This window comes from Psammomys obesus, unplaced genomic scaffold (assembly GCF_907164565.1).
Source record: "Psammomys obesus unplaced genomic scaffold, mPsaObe1.curated_primary_1811, whole genome shotgun sequence".
NCBI lineage: Eukaryota > Metazoa > Chordata > Mammalia > Rodentia > Muridae > Psammomys > Psammomys obesus.
In genome coordinates this window covers 127,178-142,808 of record NW_026596085.1, presented here as the reverse complement: position 1 = coordinate 142,808, position 15,631 = coordinate 127,178, and the positions used below count along the sequence as shown (strand labels likewise).

At 56.6% G+C, this 15,631-nt stretch overlaps 1 protein-coding gene across 1 annotated transcript; it reads left to right on the top strand.

Annotated features, from left to right (window-relative positions):
* The first annotated feature begins 584 nt into the window (after positions 1-584).
* LOC129691126 (keratin, type II cytoskeletal 7) lies at positions 585-14,020 on the top strand. Its single transcript, XM_055627114.1, has 9 exons — positions 585-973; positions 2,136-2,347; positions 3,784-3,844; positions 5,426-5,521; positions 6,491-6,655; positions 7,455-7,580; positions 10,154-10,374; positions 13,368-13,402; positions 13,742-14,020. The coding sequence occupies exons 1-9, from the start codon at positions 665-667 to the stop codon at positions 13,891-13,893; spliced, it is 1,377 nt and encodes a 458-aa protein (XP_055483089.1). The 5' UTR covers positions 585-664; the 3' UTR covers positions 13,894-14,020.
* Positions 14,021-15,631: the final 1,611 nt, after the last annotated feature.

Here is a 15,631-nt window from a genome sequence, read left to right as displayed (position 1 = left end):
ATCCAGACCCCCGTGCACAGACTCACGGGGTGTGAGCACACAGACGTGGACATACGCTCAGGAACTGTAGTTTAGTAGGAGCTGGGGATGGAGCGGGAGGCTCAGTGGCTCAGGAGCTGAGCTGGCCTCTCCAGGAGCGGCTGGACTGGGGATGGAGCGGCCTGGGATGCCTTGGGCTTGGTAGGTGAGGGGTTTCAACCTTCTCAGCCGGAGCCGTGTGTCCTCACTTCCTGTTGTAGCCTTGGCTTCCCTGCTGGCCCCAGGAATCCAGGTCTTCCCTCCCTAGGCCTGCTCCAGGAAGCCTTCCCCTGCCAGCTGTCAGGTGGTCTCTGAGGTCCGGAGATTTCTGGGCTGTGTGGCTCCTGGGCAACCTGCCTGAGGTGTGGGTGTCTGAGGATGGCATCTCGGCCTCCTGCAGACACTTCCTGGGTGGACGGAGAGCCTGGGTGGCTAGGGGTGGAAGGACAGGAGGCCTCTGGTGGCAGAGAAAGGTGGCCAGCGGCCAGCCCCGCCCTGTCCCCACCTGTGCGCTCCCGCCCTCCCCGCCCTCACGGAGGAGGGATAAAAGGCTGCAGACTGCCTGAGGTCAGGGAGTTTGCTTGTCCAGCCTCGTCCAGCTAGCCTCGTCCAGCTAGCCTCGTCCAGCTAGCCTCGTCCAGCCGCTATGTCCATCCACTTCAGCTCCCGTTCCACCTCCGTCCCGGGCCGTGCTGCTCAGGTGCGCCTGAGCTCGGGCCGCGCCGGTGGCTTCGGCAGCAGCAGCCTCTACGGCCTGGGCACCTTGAGGCCTCGTGTGGCCGTGTGCCCCGCTTACGGGGGCCCGGCAGGCGCCGGCATCCGCGAGGTCACCATCAATCAGAGCCTGCTGGCGCCTCTGGGGGTGGACATCGACCCCAGCATCCAGCAAGTGCGCCAGGAGGAGCGGGACCAGATCAAGACCCTCAACGACAGATTCGCCTCCTTCATCGACAAGGTGACCCAGCCCAGTCAGGCCCTAGCGGTTCTTAGGGCCACGCCTTGCCCTGGGAGGCCCGCCTGGCCCTTTCCTCCATTGTCGTGGGCCGCTCTTTGTGGTAGCGTTCCTTACACCTTCCTTCAATCTCCAAGCTCCTCTCCTCCAGCAAGTGGCCCTGCCCTTATCTCAAGGACCCCGGGAGTTCTGTCCAGCTTCCTTGGTTGACTGTGTGAGATCTCCGAGGCTTTGGGGCCACTTTGTTACCTGGGAGCTGGGTACTTTGGAGGCCAAAAGCCAGCAGTCAGTTCTTTGCTGTCTGGGTCCCTTTCCCTGAGAGGAGGTTGTGGGGAGTCGGGAAGGGGTGGGGTCACTTTCCCCTTCCCCGCTGAGAGAATGCTGTTTCTGAGGTAGGTGCTGAGAATAAAGGCCTGGGGGAGGGGCGCCTCTGCTCCCCCTGCCTGCCTCTTCCTTTACCTTCCTTTGTTGGTGAGGTTACCTCTGCCTCTGCAGATGGCCCAGCAGGGGATAGGGACTTGGTTGAGGGACCCTGAGGAGCCCTTTGGAACCCAAGCTCCCTGGCTGTCCATTCCTGCTGTTCCTGGGCTCCTGGGATGAGAGAGAGGCAGATTTGGGTCTCAGAAAAGGGGGCCCGGGGAGCTGAGGCCTGCAGTCCTGCCTGATTTTCTGGCTAGCGCCCACTCCTCTGCCTCAGCATCTTTCTTCCAATCCTCCTGCTTATACTATCCATCCCCAGAAGCCCTCAGTGGAAGCCTCCCAGGCTGCCCTGGACCTGGTTCCTGCCTCGATGCTGAGCTGAACCGTGCTAGCCCAACTCCAGGCTCCTCAGGCTGCTGGTGTCCAGGCAGCTCCTCCTGCCTTCCACCTTCAGGCTGAGGAAGGAGGAGGGAGTCCTGTCACCCCCCTAAAATCCTCTCACCTCCAGCTTCAGAGAAGGGAAGGGGCTGTGTAAAGGGCAGACGTGGAGAATACCACCGCAGCAAAATTAGCTAGAAACGCTGCTGCCCCTCCAATCCGAGCCCACCGGCCCCGTGGCTCACACTCGAAGGAGGGTCCTGGAGGACAGCAGTGTGTACCGGAGACCGCCTGGTGGCCACACTGACTCTGCGGGTGGCTCCAGACTGTCCCCACCCTTCAGGCCTGCCCTTCCACACCCCTGCAGGTGCGCTTCCTGGAGCAGCAGAACCAGATGCTGGAGACCAAGTGGGCGCTGCTGCAGGAGCAGAAGTCAGCCCAGAGCAGCCAGCTTCCCCGAATCTTTGAGGCCCAGATCACTGGGCTGCGGCAGCAGCTCGAGTCCCTGCAGCTGGACGGGGGCCGCCTGGAGGTGGAGCTGCGGAGCACGCAGGACGCGGTGGAAGATTTCAAGAATAAGTAATGTCCCCAGTGCCGCCAGGGAGATCCCAGCAAGTGTCCCTGGGTCAGGGGTCAGGGTGCATAGCTGCTCTAGAATGACGGCCTTTGCTGGCGCAGTCCCTGCCTCCTTTTCCTTTGTGTTCCCCGAGGTTGTTGCTGGATCATCCTGGCCAGTTTTCCCCCTGGCTACCCTGACAGGCCTGGTCCCTTTCGGATGCCTGACTATGCCCCTAGATGCCGTGGGTAGAAGCTGTTCCGTGATAAGGGTGTTTCAGAACTTGCAGTCCTTACGGATTATTCCAGAACAGCTCTTCCCCGTGCAGATGAAGAATTGGAACCCAGTCTACAGGACTTAGTTGAAGTCACTTAGTAGCTCACAGGAAACTTGGTCCCTAACTTCCAGGAAGGGCTAATGAGCTGACTGGAGAAGAAGCAGAAGCAGGCGATGGTTTTGAGACAGGCAGGGCTCAGGGCAAAGCCCTGAGGGAAGAGGCCACTGGAGACAGGAAGCCTGGGCTTTGTGGACAGACTTTGAATGTCCCCACAGCTTTCTTCTCACAGAGCAGAAAGCAAAGCCTGAGGCTTGAGCCAGGCCACACCCTGGTCACCCTGCCCCCCCCCCCACTGGGTGGGGGGGGGCGGGGGGACAGCTAATGGGCTGTGTGTGGTTGTGTGACTAGGCGAGACCAGGCATACCAGCTCTGACTGGAGAACAAACAGGACCTCTGGGGAGTGCTCCCACCAGCTGCTTCCCTTGGGCAAAAGTCAACAGACCATTTCATAGCGGCTGGAGCCAGACAGGTGCAGGGCAGGAGGATTCTGGGTAACCAGCCAGGCTCTGTTGTCAGGCACCCATCCCCTTCACCTGAGCCCCTCAGAGTAGATCACAGTCCTCCTCTTTGCCCTGCTTGCAGGCTCCTCCCAGCCAGGTGCCAGCTCCTTGGGAGAAAGATACACCATCCAGCTTGGGCCTGGCTCCTCAGGACTCCATCTGCTCTGTCCTGATTCAACAAGCTTTTCCCCTTTGAACTTCCTCCTCACACCTAGGGGTGGGCCTATCTAGTACTGTAATGGTGCCAGCTGCCAGATGTTAAGCCAGGGATTTGTCCCTTTGCAGCCCAGTGGCCTGGCTAGGTGACCTGCCTGTGTGTTTTCAGCTCTCACAGTTACAGTAACTGTTGTACGGCTACTGGGGGTGGGGTGGGTTATCCCTCAGGAAGTGCACGCCACCCCAGGCTCCGGAACACAGCCCTACTCCTGGCTGTGCTTGCAGCCTTTGGCGTTTAATTAACACGTATTTCCTGAACCCCTCCACTCATGCTGAGACTCAGAACCTTGGGACGTGGGAGTGAGAGGGGTTACGTCTGCGGCTGTGGCCCCTGATGTCTCAGCTGCGTCACAGGCAGTGAATGTTTGGAGGCTAACTGCCGTCACCGTGCCCCTCCCTGCGGCAGGTATGAAGAGGAAATCAACCGGCGCACGGCAGCGGAGAACGACTTTGTGTTGCTGAAGAAGGTGAGGGCTCGAGGCTCTGAGGGCTGTCTCACACACGGGAAGGGACCTGGGGCTACCGCAGGGCTAGGTCTGTGCTCAAGGCCTGCCTTGCACCAACCAGAAGGGAGTGATGAGCTTGCGGAAGTCTCAAAGCTACACCAAGGTAGCACAGCCTGTGTTCACATGCCCTGTGCTCATGTGTGTGTGTGTGTGAGCCTGTGTGTTGTATGTGTGTGCCTGTGCATATGCATATCTCTGGGGAGTGAACAGAGCTGTTCCTAGACTTTTATGGTTAGAACTGAGACCAGAAGATGGATGCGTGAGAGGGAGGTCTTAAGCTCGTGTAAGGAAGTGTCCTCTAGGGGTCAGAACACTTTACTCCGCACCCTGAGGCCCCTGGGTGGCCCCAGATGTTTGCAGAGTGGACAATAAAATGTTCTGAGGCCGGAGGAGCTCTGTGCCTGGAGATTGCCAGTGGCCTTTGGAAAGCCGATGGAGGGGGCTGTGCCACCGGCCTGCCAGAACTCCGAGTCACGGGGCCCTGAAGACTCACGAGGTCAGCCAGAAGCAGGCGGGGGAGTGCCATGGCTGGCCTTTATTGTCCACTAGACTGGATTTAGAAGCACCCAGGAGTTGGGTGTCTCAGTACGCTCCTTTACTCCTCATGTGGCAGGCAGAGGCAGAGGATTGCCACACGCTTGAGGCTAACCTGGGCTACATAGTGCATTCCAGGCCAGCCAGGTCGAAGTGAGACCCTGCCTTTTAATTATTATTGTTATCAATCACTCTGTGAGATTGGTGAGGCACACTTCTGGGCTAACTGAGGAATGTGAACAGCACCATTCGATGGATGGGCTAGGATCCTGGGCAGAGACTGGTGGGGGGAGACAGAGACAGAGAGAGGGAGACAGAGAGGCAGAGAGAAAGAGAGAGACAGAGAGAGAGAGAGGGAGACAGAGAGAGACAGAGGAAGAGAGAGAGCGCAGAATTCCCTTCCTCCTCTGCTCTGGTTAGCATGATGTGAGCTGCCGGGCTCTTTTGGTCTCTCTGTACTGTGGAGGGCTGAAACTTCTGAACCTGGAGCCTAGACAAATCTTTCCTCCCTTATGCCCCTTCTCCCGGGCATTTGGTCGCAGTGATGTGAAAGCGCTCACAGAGACGCCTGATTCCCACCTGGGCTGCTGCCTGCCTTGGCGTCACCCAGCGGCTTCCAGGCCAGCTGGAGCTGCTCATCTTTAGGAGTGCGAAGGGGGAACCGAGTGATTGAGGCTGTGCTCACATGGGCTGAGGGATCCAGGCTTTCAGCGTGGAAGTGGCTTGCGCTAGGTCACACAGCCAGTTGCGGCCAAGTCAGGACTGTCCACATCATGAAGCCTTTGGGAACTGTCACATGTTTGGTGTGGGGCTCAGGCTGTCTGTACCTTGGGTGTTGGTCCTGGGGATGCCCAGAAATGTCACCTATGTAGTGTGAAGGGCCAGGGGGCAGTTTCTGGGTGTTTTGTCCTGCAAACTTGGGCAGCACTGACCAACCTGTTCTCGCCTCTATCGACTGTTTGCTGTCTTGGGAACATGGCATCGCCCTGTCCTGTCTCTCAACCCCAGGATGTGGACGCTGCCTACACAAACAAGGTGGAGTTGGAGGCCAAGGTGGACAGTCTGAACGATGAGATCGGCTTTCTCAAGACCCTTTATGAGACAGTGAGTTCCAGGGGCGGCACGGCGCCCTCCCTCAGGGAGGAGGGGCGGTGGCATCCCTGGCAGGGCCCGGACAGGGCTCAGTACCCACTGTAGCCTCTGCAGGATCATCAGCCTCCGTCAGGTCCCCAGAGCTGATGGCTACATGTGTGTTCCTGTCAGCACTGGTGGTCTTGAACCTGTCCAGGCGCTCTCCTTCCCATGCTTGTCACGTGTTGTGTGCATGTAACTGTATGTACATAAACATGAAACTACATTTCTGTGTAACGGGCAGTCTCGTCTCACTGTGAAAGTAATTCATACTCATTGCAAATAACACAGAGAAGCAAGTCGTAAAACTGAAAACAAACTTCTGATAACCCACTGTGACCTTGTCTGTATTTCCCTTTCTAGACCACTGCGTGCCTGTATGTATGTGTGCACACACACGCCCACACACACACATTTTGAGATAGAATCTGATTATTTCACCCAGACTGGCCTTGAACTCATTAACTATCCTAGGCTGGCCTCAAACTTGGGACCCTCTGGCCTCAGCCTCCTCAGTGCTGGGACTGGAGACGTGGGCCACCGTGACAGATGAAATGAGCACTCTCTGGAGACCAGTCCTATGTTCTTTGGCTACAGTGTTCTCCAGACATGCTTCCCTGCCTGTAAACACGGCTGCACCCTGGTCTCAAAGATGCAGAGTGTGCCAGCTCATGGTGGAACAGGATTGTCTCCTCACCCGACCGGCTCCTGTCACACTAGTCTTGTTCTCTGAGGGGACCACATTGTCCCTTTATCTCTTTTAACCCCACCACACTCTGGTGTTTGAGATGCTGGCAGCCAGGGTGGGCAGAGCCCCTCCCTGCCTGGAATCCCACCCACTCCAGCTTCTTCTTCTTTTCTGAGTGAGCACCAGTGTGCTCTGGGAACAGGGATAGATCATGTCCGAGGCAGGCCACCTGAGGTCCTATCTGCTCCCTGCAGGAGTTAGCAGAGCTGCAGTCCCAGATCTCAGACACCTCTGTGGTCCTCTCCATGGACAACAACCGCAGCCTGGACCTGGACAGCATCATCGCCGAGGTCAAGGCCCAGTATGAGGACATGGCCAACCGCAGCCGGGCTGAGGCTGAAGCCTGGTACCAGACCAAGGTGTGTGGACTGTGGGGCATCTTTCCTCCTGCTAGGCTCTGGGTTAGGGTTAGGGTTAGGGTTAGGGTTAGGGTTAGGGTTAGGGTTAGGGTTAGGGTTAGGGTTAGGGTTAGGGTTAGGGTTAGGCTCTGGGTTAGGCTCTGGGTTAGGCTCTGGGTTAGGCTCTGGGTTAGGGTTAGGCTGCTCCCTTCCTCCCGGCGGACACCGATGGTTAAGGCCAGGGCGTGTGCTGCAGTTCAGGATGAAGGAGGTGGCAGGGCAGCGGGAGCCCAGGCTGAAGGGCACAGGAGGAGGAACGAGATTCGGACTGATGATAGTTCAGTCTCGTAGCGCTGACCAGGCAGGGCACACATGCACTCGGGGAGGCAGCGTGTTAAACGGTCTGTCATTTTTCACACGTTTAATCCGCAGAGCAGCCCTTTTAGCTGTGAGCCACTGTGATTGTCGTTCTAAGCACGAGGAGACAGGCACAGAGAGGCTAAGTGAGTTTTCCAGCTCTCCACAGTGAGGAGGTGGAAGAGCAGGGACTAGATCCTGAAGTCCAGCCTGTTCTGGGGTCACGACAGCTAAGAGAAATGGGAGGTTTGCGGGCTAGAGCAGCTCACTGAAGAAAGCCAGAAGCCAGGTTTGAAGGGTGCATAGGGTAAGGACCTCTAAGGCACAGGCTTGGGTCCATGCTCTCAGGTCCCGGCTAGCAGGGGATAGAAACTACCCTGTTTGACCTTTTGGGGGTGCGGTGGGGGTTGGGTGGTGGGAGAAGGCCCAGCAGCTGGCAGTGACTGTGTTCGCGGCCTTTCAGTTCGAGACGCTCCAGGCCCAGGCTGGGAAGCATAGCGACGACCTCCGAAATGCCCGGAATGAAATTGCCGAGACGAACCGAGCCATCCAGAAGCTGCAGGCTGACATTGACACCATGAAGAACAAGGTGGGAACCAGCTGGTCCTCCTGTGCCTCGTCCCTGCTCTACTGGGAGTGAGGGCCAGCTAGTCAGGTCAAGGTCAGGGTGAGCCGAGGAGGCCCGTGCCCAGGTGGGCGCAGCACACCTTGTGGGACTGTCGGGGGCAATGCCTTTGGGCAGAGCCTGGCTCAGGCTGGGCATATGGAGCCTGTGAAGGGAACTTGGGCGCCTACCAAGGAGGAAGCACCATGATGCTAGCACTCTGCTTGCCCTAGCTCTGGGGCTCACAGCAAATTTATCAGAACCCCCCCCCCCATTTCCATTCCTCTCTGCACCTGGACAACACCCCTTCCTCCTTTTGCTCAGACCATGCTGGCCTGCTTCCTGAATCTTGCATTTACTAAGGCCTCCTAGACTGTGGCTCCCCAGCTCTGTCTGATGCTTTCTCGCCCCTGGGATTTAGGATGAGTCCCCTGGTGGGGGGTGGCTTCTTTAAACACCCAGTGCTCCACCAGCATCTGCCTGAAGTTCCTGGAAGCCCCTTTCCTCCTTGAAGGGTTCCAGGCTATTTTTAAGTGACTGACTGTTTTCATCAGGCTGGAATGGCGCACTCCTTGAGAGCGGAGGCCATCTGCCCAGCTCAGTGTCCTCTAGCATGAAAGTCTCAGAGCAGAGGCTGAGCACACACGTGCTTGGTTGGAAATTGGAATGGGGGGGGTCTTGATTCTGGAATGGTGCTCGAGGCCCTGGCTGAGGTGCAGATAAGGACTGGACGGTTCAGCCTGAGCAGGTACTGCTATGGGGATGAGCAGGCCATGCACATAGCAGCTTCAGCAGGTGTATGTCCCTGAGCTGGGGTGGGGAGGAGGGGGTCCCCGAGCCGGGAGGGCTGGTTTGTACACAAGGGTGGCGGCTGCCTTCTGGCTTGGATGTGGAGCTGTGACCCTGTCCTGAAGCGGCCCAGACTCTTGGCTGGGACAGGAGGCTCAATAATGAAGGCGCTTTCCCAAACCTTGTACCTTTCACCACAGCCACGTGCCATTTCTCAGATGGCGGCAACAACTGAGGACCTCACGGGGCTGGGAGGGGTCTCCAGAGGTAGCAGGTTGGCCCTGGCCCTGGGGAGGAGTCCATGGAGTAAAGCTGAGGAGACTACAGAGGAGGGAAGATGACCCCAGGGTAGAGAGGGTCCTGGCGAAGGATGGAGAAGCCCTGGGCCGAGGAGGGGGTAGGTGTGGGAGAGAGACAGCGGCGGTTATGGCCATGTTAGCACCTGTCTCCCCTGAGCACCACCATCGAAGAGAAAAGAGTAATACTGGCTCGCGAGCACACTCAGTGAGCATAATCTCGTAGGTGGATGGGTATGCAGGGCATCTTGGGGTGTGTGTGTGTGTGTGTGTGTGTGTGTGTGTGTCTGTGTGTCTGTGTGTGTGTGTGTGTGGTGGTACAAAATTCCTCATCTCACCTCAGCCAAAATGCAAAGAGAAGAAGGCCCAGGGTTCCCCACACCCCTCATGGACACAGCTCCATGACATCATTTCCTTCTGTTGGGGCTGGTCCCCTAAAGATGCTGCCTCCTCCCAGTAAACGCCGCCGTCAGCCGAGAACTGAACCTTCAACACATCGGCCTTCGGCCTTCGTGCTACATTCCCGTGGGAGGAGGCGTCCAAAGCAGGGGAAGCCCTTCTCTGCTTACGGCAGCCACCATCCCGTGGGGACTGTGTCACCCCTCCCCTCCCCACGCAGTATGGTCTCTGAGCCATGCCTTCTATTCAGACTGTTCACACGTGGCTCCTGTCTGATCTTCTTTCTTAAATCTTTTGACTAAAATATAATTGCATCACTTCCTTTTCCTCCCCTCAATGTCCTCGGCTCACTCCCTCTCAGATCGCTGGTTCCTGCTATAAAGGTGGCGTCTGGTTATGTTGTCTGCTGGCATTTGTGACCCAGCCGGGACCCCATGGCCTTGCAGCTCTGCCTAGCGGTGGGTGTGTGTGTGCTAGAGTTTGTAAATCATAGTACCATTGATTGGGAGCCTGGCGTGTGCTAGGTATCACGTTAAGACTTTGTGTGCCTTAAAAAAAAAAAGACGTTCACACTTTTAATTAAAAATTGGCTCGTATTTATTTGTTTTATTTGATGCTCACAGGCGTGTCTGTGTGTCACATCCGTCAGATCCTGGCTCTGGCCTTTTGGACAGTTGTGACCTTCCCGGTGGGTGCCGGGAGTTGAACCTGGGTCCTCTGCAGGAGCAACGGCTCCTAAGCACTGAGCCGTCTCTCTAGTCTGACTCTGTGTGTCTTGTCTCACCTCGTCCTCACAGTGCCCTTATGACAGAGGGTGTGACGATTACTCTTCTAGAAAGAGGACACTTGGGCTTGAAGGGGTTAAGTCTTGCCAGCTTGACTACTAGGAAGTTCATCAGGCGCTAGGTGTCAGACCCCCTGTATCTAGCCTTCAGGACTCCCTGCTGTTTGGGGAAGTAGGCAGGGCCAGTGAGGCGACCTTCAGCAGGACGGACAGGTGCCTGATGCTCATGGATTGGCAGGGAGGTAGAGGCCAGCTGTCCCCTCAGCTCACGGCTTCACCACTGCCCACAGCGTGCCAAGTTGGAGGCCAGCATTGCTGAGGCCGAGGATCGTGGGGAGCTAGCACTGAAGGACGCTAATGCCAAGCTGGCCGAGCTGGAGGCCGCCCTGCAGAACGCCAAGCAGGACATGGCGCGGCAGCTGCGCGAGTACCAGGAGCTCATGAACGTCAAGCTGGCGCTGGACATCGAGATCGCCACCTACCGCAAGCTGCTGGAGGGCGAGGAGAGCCGGTGAGAGGGGCAGGCTGGGCAGGAGGTCCCGGGGGTCGGGAGGTCTCGGAGCCCCTCCTCTGTGGGGCACAGCGTGGGAAGAACAGGCTGTGCGGAGCTCGTGACTGCTTCCTAGCCCTATGGAAAATCTCCTAGAATAGTGGTTCTCTACCTTCCTAAACCTGTGACCTTTTAGTGCAGTTCCTCATGTTGTGGTGACCCCTAGCCATAGATTCCTTTTTTGCTACTGTTATGAATTGAAATGTAAACATCTGATATGCAGGATACATGTGACTCCCGGGAAGGGTCGTTCGGCCCCCAAAAGGTCGTGACCCATACGTTAAGAACCACTGTTCTGGAAGAAAAGGCCCCGTGTTAAGTCCCTGCCTAAATGGGACCATGAGCAGGGCTTTAACAGATTGTTTGCTTCTTGGTATACACACGTGAACTTTGTGTCTGCTGCGTCCCACACCCAAGCTGATGCTGGGAGGCCGGAGGAGGTCTCTGTCCTGCTGCATGTCTGCCTTGTTTTGAGAAAGGCTCTCTCAGTGAACCTGGCGGCTAGCTCCCCTGCTTCCTCCTGTAACTGGGGTTACAGGCACGTGTGAGGCCCCGCCTGGCTGTTATGTGTCTGCGGATTCAGGCTGAGGTCCTCATGCTGTCCTGGAAGCGCTCCTGCTCACGGAGCCCCAGCCTCCTGCAGGCTTCTCCACTTAATTCTCAGCGTGTTTTCAGGGAGCATTGCCTGCCTCCAGGGCCTGCAGGCAGACAAGCTGCAGTTGAGTTAACCCACGGACAGGGCAGCCTGCCGCCGAGGCCTGCCCATGGCTGGCCATGACCGTCCACGCGGCGAGGCTGCTTTCCCTGGCTTTTAACCACAGGGCACTCCGTGTGCCCGGAGGATTTCCTCTGTCCCCACAGCTGTTTGCCCAGCCCCCTGCAGCAGCAGTGGAGGTTGGAAGGGCTGGGCTGGCTGCGGGCAGGACAGAGCACCTCCTGTGCCGCTGCTTTTGTTCTTTGTACTGCAGCGCTGAGTGCTTCCACTGACACTCGTGGGCCCTGGGGAAGACTAGGGTTTGTAGAAGTGAGAAGCAGCCATATTGGCAAAGGGAGTAGACGGGTTAGACTTCACTTGTCATAGGGTCAGTGTTTGGGCCATGTTTCTGCTCTCAGGGAGGAAGCGCATTCACCATGGGGAGAGAACTGCAAAGGGAGAGTGCTCAGAGACCAAGAACAGGCACGCAAACATTTCCTTATTATTGTTACTAGTATCATTATTATTATTAATTTGCTTACACTTAAAAAAACTAATTAAAAATGTGTGTGTGTGTGTGTGTGTGTGTGTGTGTGTGTGTGTGAGTGTGGAGGTCAGAGGACAACTTTCAGGACTAGGTTCTCTCCCTCCACCATGTGGTTGTGCTCAGGTTCTCAGGCTGCACAGCCATCTCTCTGGCCCCAGGAACTTGTACTTTTTAAATGCTAAGTTCATTGGAGATGGCTTTCTTTCCTGAGCATTATTCCTGAGCTGTGTGTGGGGGTGGTGATGAATGGCCTGAACACGAAGGTAGGGGCGTGCTGGGGCAGAAAGCCTGGGGGAAGGATCTGTGTACCCTATAGTATCATTTATTACCTTATTTTTTACCCTATAGTATCATTTATTACCTTATTTATTATCAACCTTATTATTTATAAACAACCTTACGTTTGTTTACCTTGTTGGCTTCTTTGGGCAGCTGCTTCCGAGACAGCTCTGAGCCTTCCCACCCATCAGGGAATCCGATTCTTCCTGGCCTAGGTCCCTTGACACGCTCTGCTCTTCCTGGACAAGCCAGGGACTGTAGCTCTGAAGCTCTTGTAATTGTTTTGAGTTTGTATTCTCTGAGATACAATGTTGCAAATATAGTCACACAATCAACCCGTACTAAATTAGAAAGGGGAAAAAAAAATCAAATCAGCCACTGTAACTCGGACAACATTAGGTCTGTTTCCAGTGAGTCCTTCAGACAGTGAGTGTGTAGTCTTTGAGATACAATGTTGCAAATATAGTCTCACACTCAACCCGTATTTAAAAAGGAAAAAATCCGGTCGGTCGTCACTCTGACTTGGACATTAGGCCTGTTCCCAGTGAGTCCTTTAGACAGCGCACTGCAGATGCTGGTGGGGAATGCTGCTGTGGAATTACTGCTTGTGGGACCCTGTCCTCAGCTGCCCCAACTTCCAGCAATTCCCACCGTTTGATCGAGCATCCTGGAAACTGTCCGGAAAAGTCTGTCTCTTCCTTCCTCAGTTTGAGGCTGCTGAGGCAGATCCTCACTGCCCCTCCCCACCAAAGTAAGGAGTCTCTTCCCCCACCAAGCAAACCGAACCCCAAGGCCAAGAGCTTGATGACCATGGGGCCTTGAGTCAGCATACAGACACACCCAGCTGCCGCAGACAGATTTTTAATCTCCACTGTGAGACCTGTTTCTGGCCCAAGGGCTGCTCAAAGTTGCTCCACCTGCCCCCACCCTCGCGGTCCCAGTGAAGCCCAGGTCAGTCAGTCAGCAGTTCATCAATCATTTCAGCGCCTGTTAAGTAACCTCGAGTTCCAGGCCTTGTGCTGGGGGCTGGAGACAGAAGCAGGCAGGCAGCAGCCCACGTGAGAGCTTCCGGTGAGGAAGGGCAGACCCGCTCACAAAGAATAAGCATGACAGCCGTTTCCCAAGCCCTAGGTGTCCGGGGCCTGTGGGAAATTGCATGCAGCAATCTCCACCATCTCCACAGACAGACTTGTCACCTTGGTTCTGGAGGGAGGCTCAGTCTAGAGGCAGAGCACTAGGGCTCTGGAACTTTGCTGCAGGTCATGGAGGGGCTAAGATGGCCTTCCCACTCCTATTCCTCAGTCATTTTGAAACACGGCTAAAGACAGGAACTGGAGGGAGGGAGCTTCTGCCTGGCCCGGAAGCTGGCGCCTGGCAGGACCAGCTCAGCGCTGAGGTAGGATGTGTGCTGACAGGCCTGTCCTCTGTTCCCAGGTTGTCTGGAGATGGAATGGGACCTGTGAATGTCTGTAAGTTCCTGGCTGCCCCCTGAACTGTGGCCTCAGCTGGGTCTCTAGCATGGCCCAAGGGCTTGGCCTATGGGGATGGGAGCCCCTTTCTACCCCTCTTCCGCACACGGTTCTGGCAGGTTCCGTGCAACTCACATCCACCCAGCTCCGTGGCCCGGAGCAAGAAGGCAGGGTGGGAGTGGGGGGAAGCCTGGTGAGGGAGGACTTTGAGCCCCCGTGGAGGGCCCCCTCGCCCCCTTGCCCTCCCGGCCCCCCGTCAGAGGTGGCAGGAGGATGGGTGGGAGAGGGCGGGTTCCTGGGTAGGCCAGCGGGCATTAGTTAGATCCTCTCCTTTCACAGCTGTCGTGAACTCCACGGGGGCCAATGGCAGCAGGCTGGCCTTCGGGGGAGCCATGGGCAGCAATGCTTTGAGCTTCAGCGTGGGACCAGGAGCCCTCAAGGCCTACTCCATCAGGACCACACCGACCACCCGCAGGGGCCCCCACAACTGAGGCTCGGAGAGACCCCCAACCCTTTGCTCACCTACAGGAAGACCTCTCCTGCCTCATGCCCCTGTCCCAGGTCTGGAAGATGGTCTGAAACCGCGGTTGGCTTTAATAAAGAGCCTCTCTGAGTGAGTTTCCTGGTTAGCCAGGAGTGCTGTGTGCAGGAGCAGAGGTGTGCTGTGCTTCAGACTGACATGGGTTTGGCTTGAAGGTGCTGCACCCTATCCAGGCTGCCCCCTTGGTCCCTGTCCAGGCTGGGGCTGCTTCCAGTGCCTCTCCTGAGGTCACTTATTATGGCCACCGGGATGAGGAGGTGTCCATCTCTGGGAGGGTGTCTGCTTGCACCCCCATACCCTCCGTTGCCAGCCTATGAACTTCTTGAAGTGAGATCACATACAGTAGCTCCCCAGGCCCTGGACTTCAGTGGCCCAGTGAATCCCAAGACACCCACTCTCAGCTCTTCCTTCGGCTTGGGACTGTGTGTTTGGATACACACACTTATGAGATGTGCTCTGCGCTGAGATTCTTTGGGGGCAATGGTCATGGAGGGTGCTCTGTCTGGCCCCATAAGAAGGGCGTGTTGAACTTAGCGTGATGGGCGCAGGGCATGGCGGGAGTGGCCCACTGGTCTCAGCAGTACCTGCTAAGTCCGTGTCAGGAGTCTCAGGCCCGTCCCCTGTGGGGTACAGTCTGTCTCTCAGTGCTTCTTTGGTTCTGTGGGTTAGGGTTTCGGGGCCACCAGCTCATCTGCTGTGCCTTGAGCATGATGCTGTCTAAGTGGGTAGGTACCAAGAGAGAGCTCTCCTGCCTGCCGGGCTCACAGCCCTGAAACAGCAGAGCTGGGCAGCAAGGCTGCGTGGAGGAAGTGATTGTCAGAGCACGGCACGCACCGGTGAGAGCTTTGTTAGGAGGGAAGAACTCAAGCACTGGAAGCTGAGGGACCCAGGCACCGGAAGTTGGCTCCTGGGAAGCTGGGACGCTGCCCCTTACCACAGCTAAGGTTGGAGGAGGAGGGTAGGATGCAAGGGGCTCTGGGGCCAATTTGTCCCACAGAAGCCAAAGTGCCCAAGACCCCAGGGCGTCCTGACTCAGCACTGGGTCTTTGCCAAGAATGGTGAGGAAACTGGTCATTTGGACACACTTCCATCCTCCGCACTGCTCTCAACAATCTTGCGTTCCAAGCTCCTATGGACTAGCCCACTGAGCTCTCAACACTCAATGGCTTTTCTAGCCCAAGGTTCCAAACACCTTCCACAATCCTCCCCAAACGCACGGTCAGGTTCCCAGAGCAGTTTCCTACTCCCAGTACCAATTTCTGTCCAAATTCTGTCTGTCCCTAATTCTGGGAGCCTAACCTGGTAACGTAGGAGTCACCCAGGTGGTTCTGGCTTTGTGGCATGAAGGGGTCATGGAGAGCAGCTGAGGCTTGGCACTGTGTGGCAGGCCTGGGGACCCTGAAGACAGCCGTGGAGAGGGTGTTGGTGAAAGTGCAGCCCAGCTGCAGCAAGAGACCCCAGCATTTTGCATATGCCAGTACCATGGGATGACCACCAAGAATGGCAGCAGCGGTGGCATGGAGCCAAGGAAGCAGCTAGGACCTTGGGAGGAGCCCAGAGCTCATGAGCACATCTGAGACACTGGACATTGAGTTATGTACACAGTTGGAGTTTGGCTTTGCAGTGAGTTGTGACTGCATGCTGGTTCTTCCCTCTTGAAAAAAAAATTAACTTACCTTTGCCTTTAG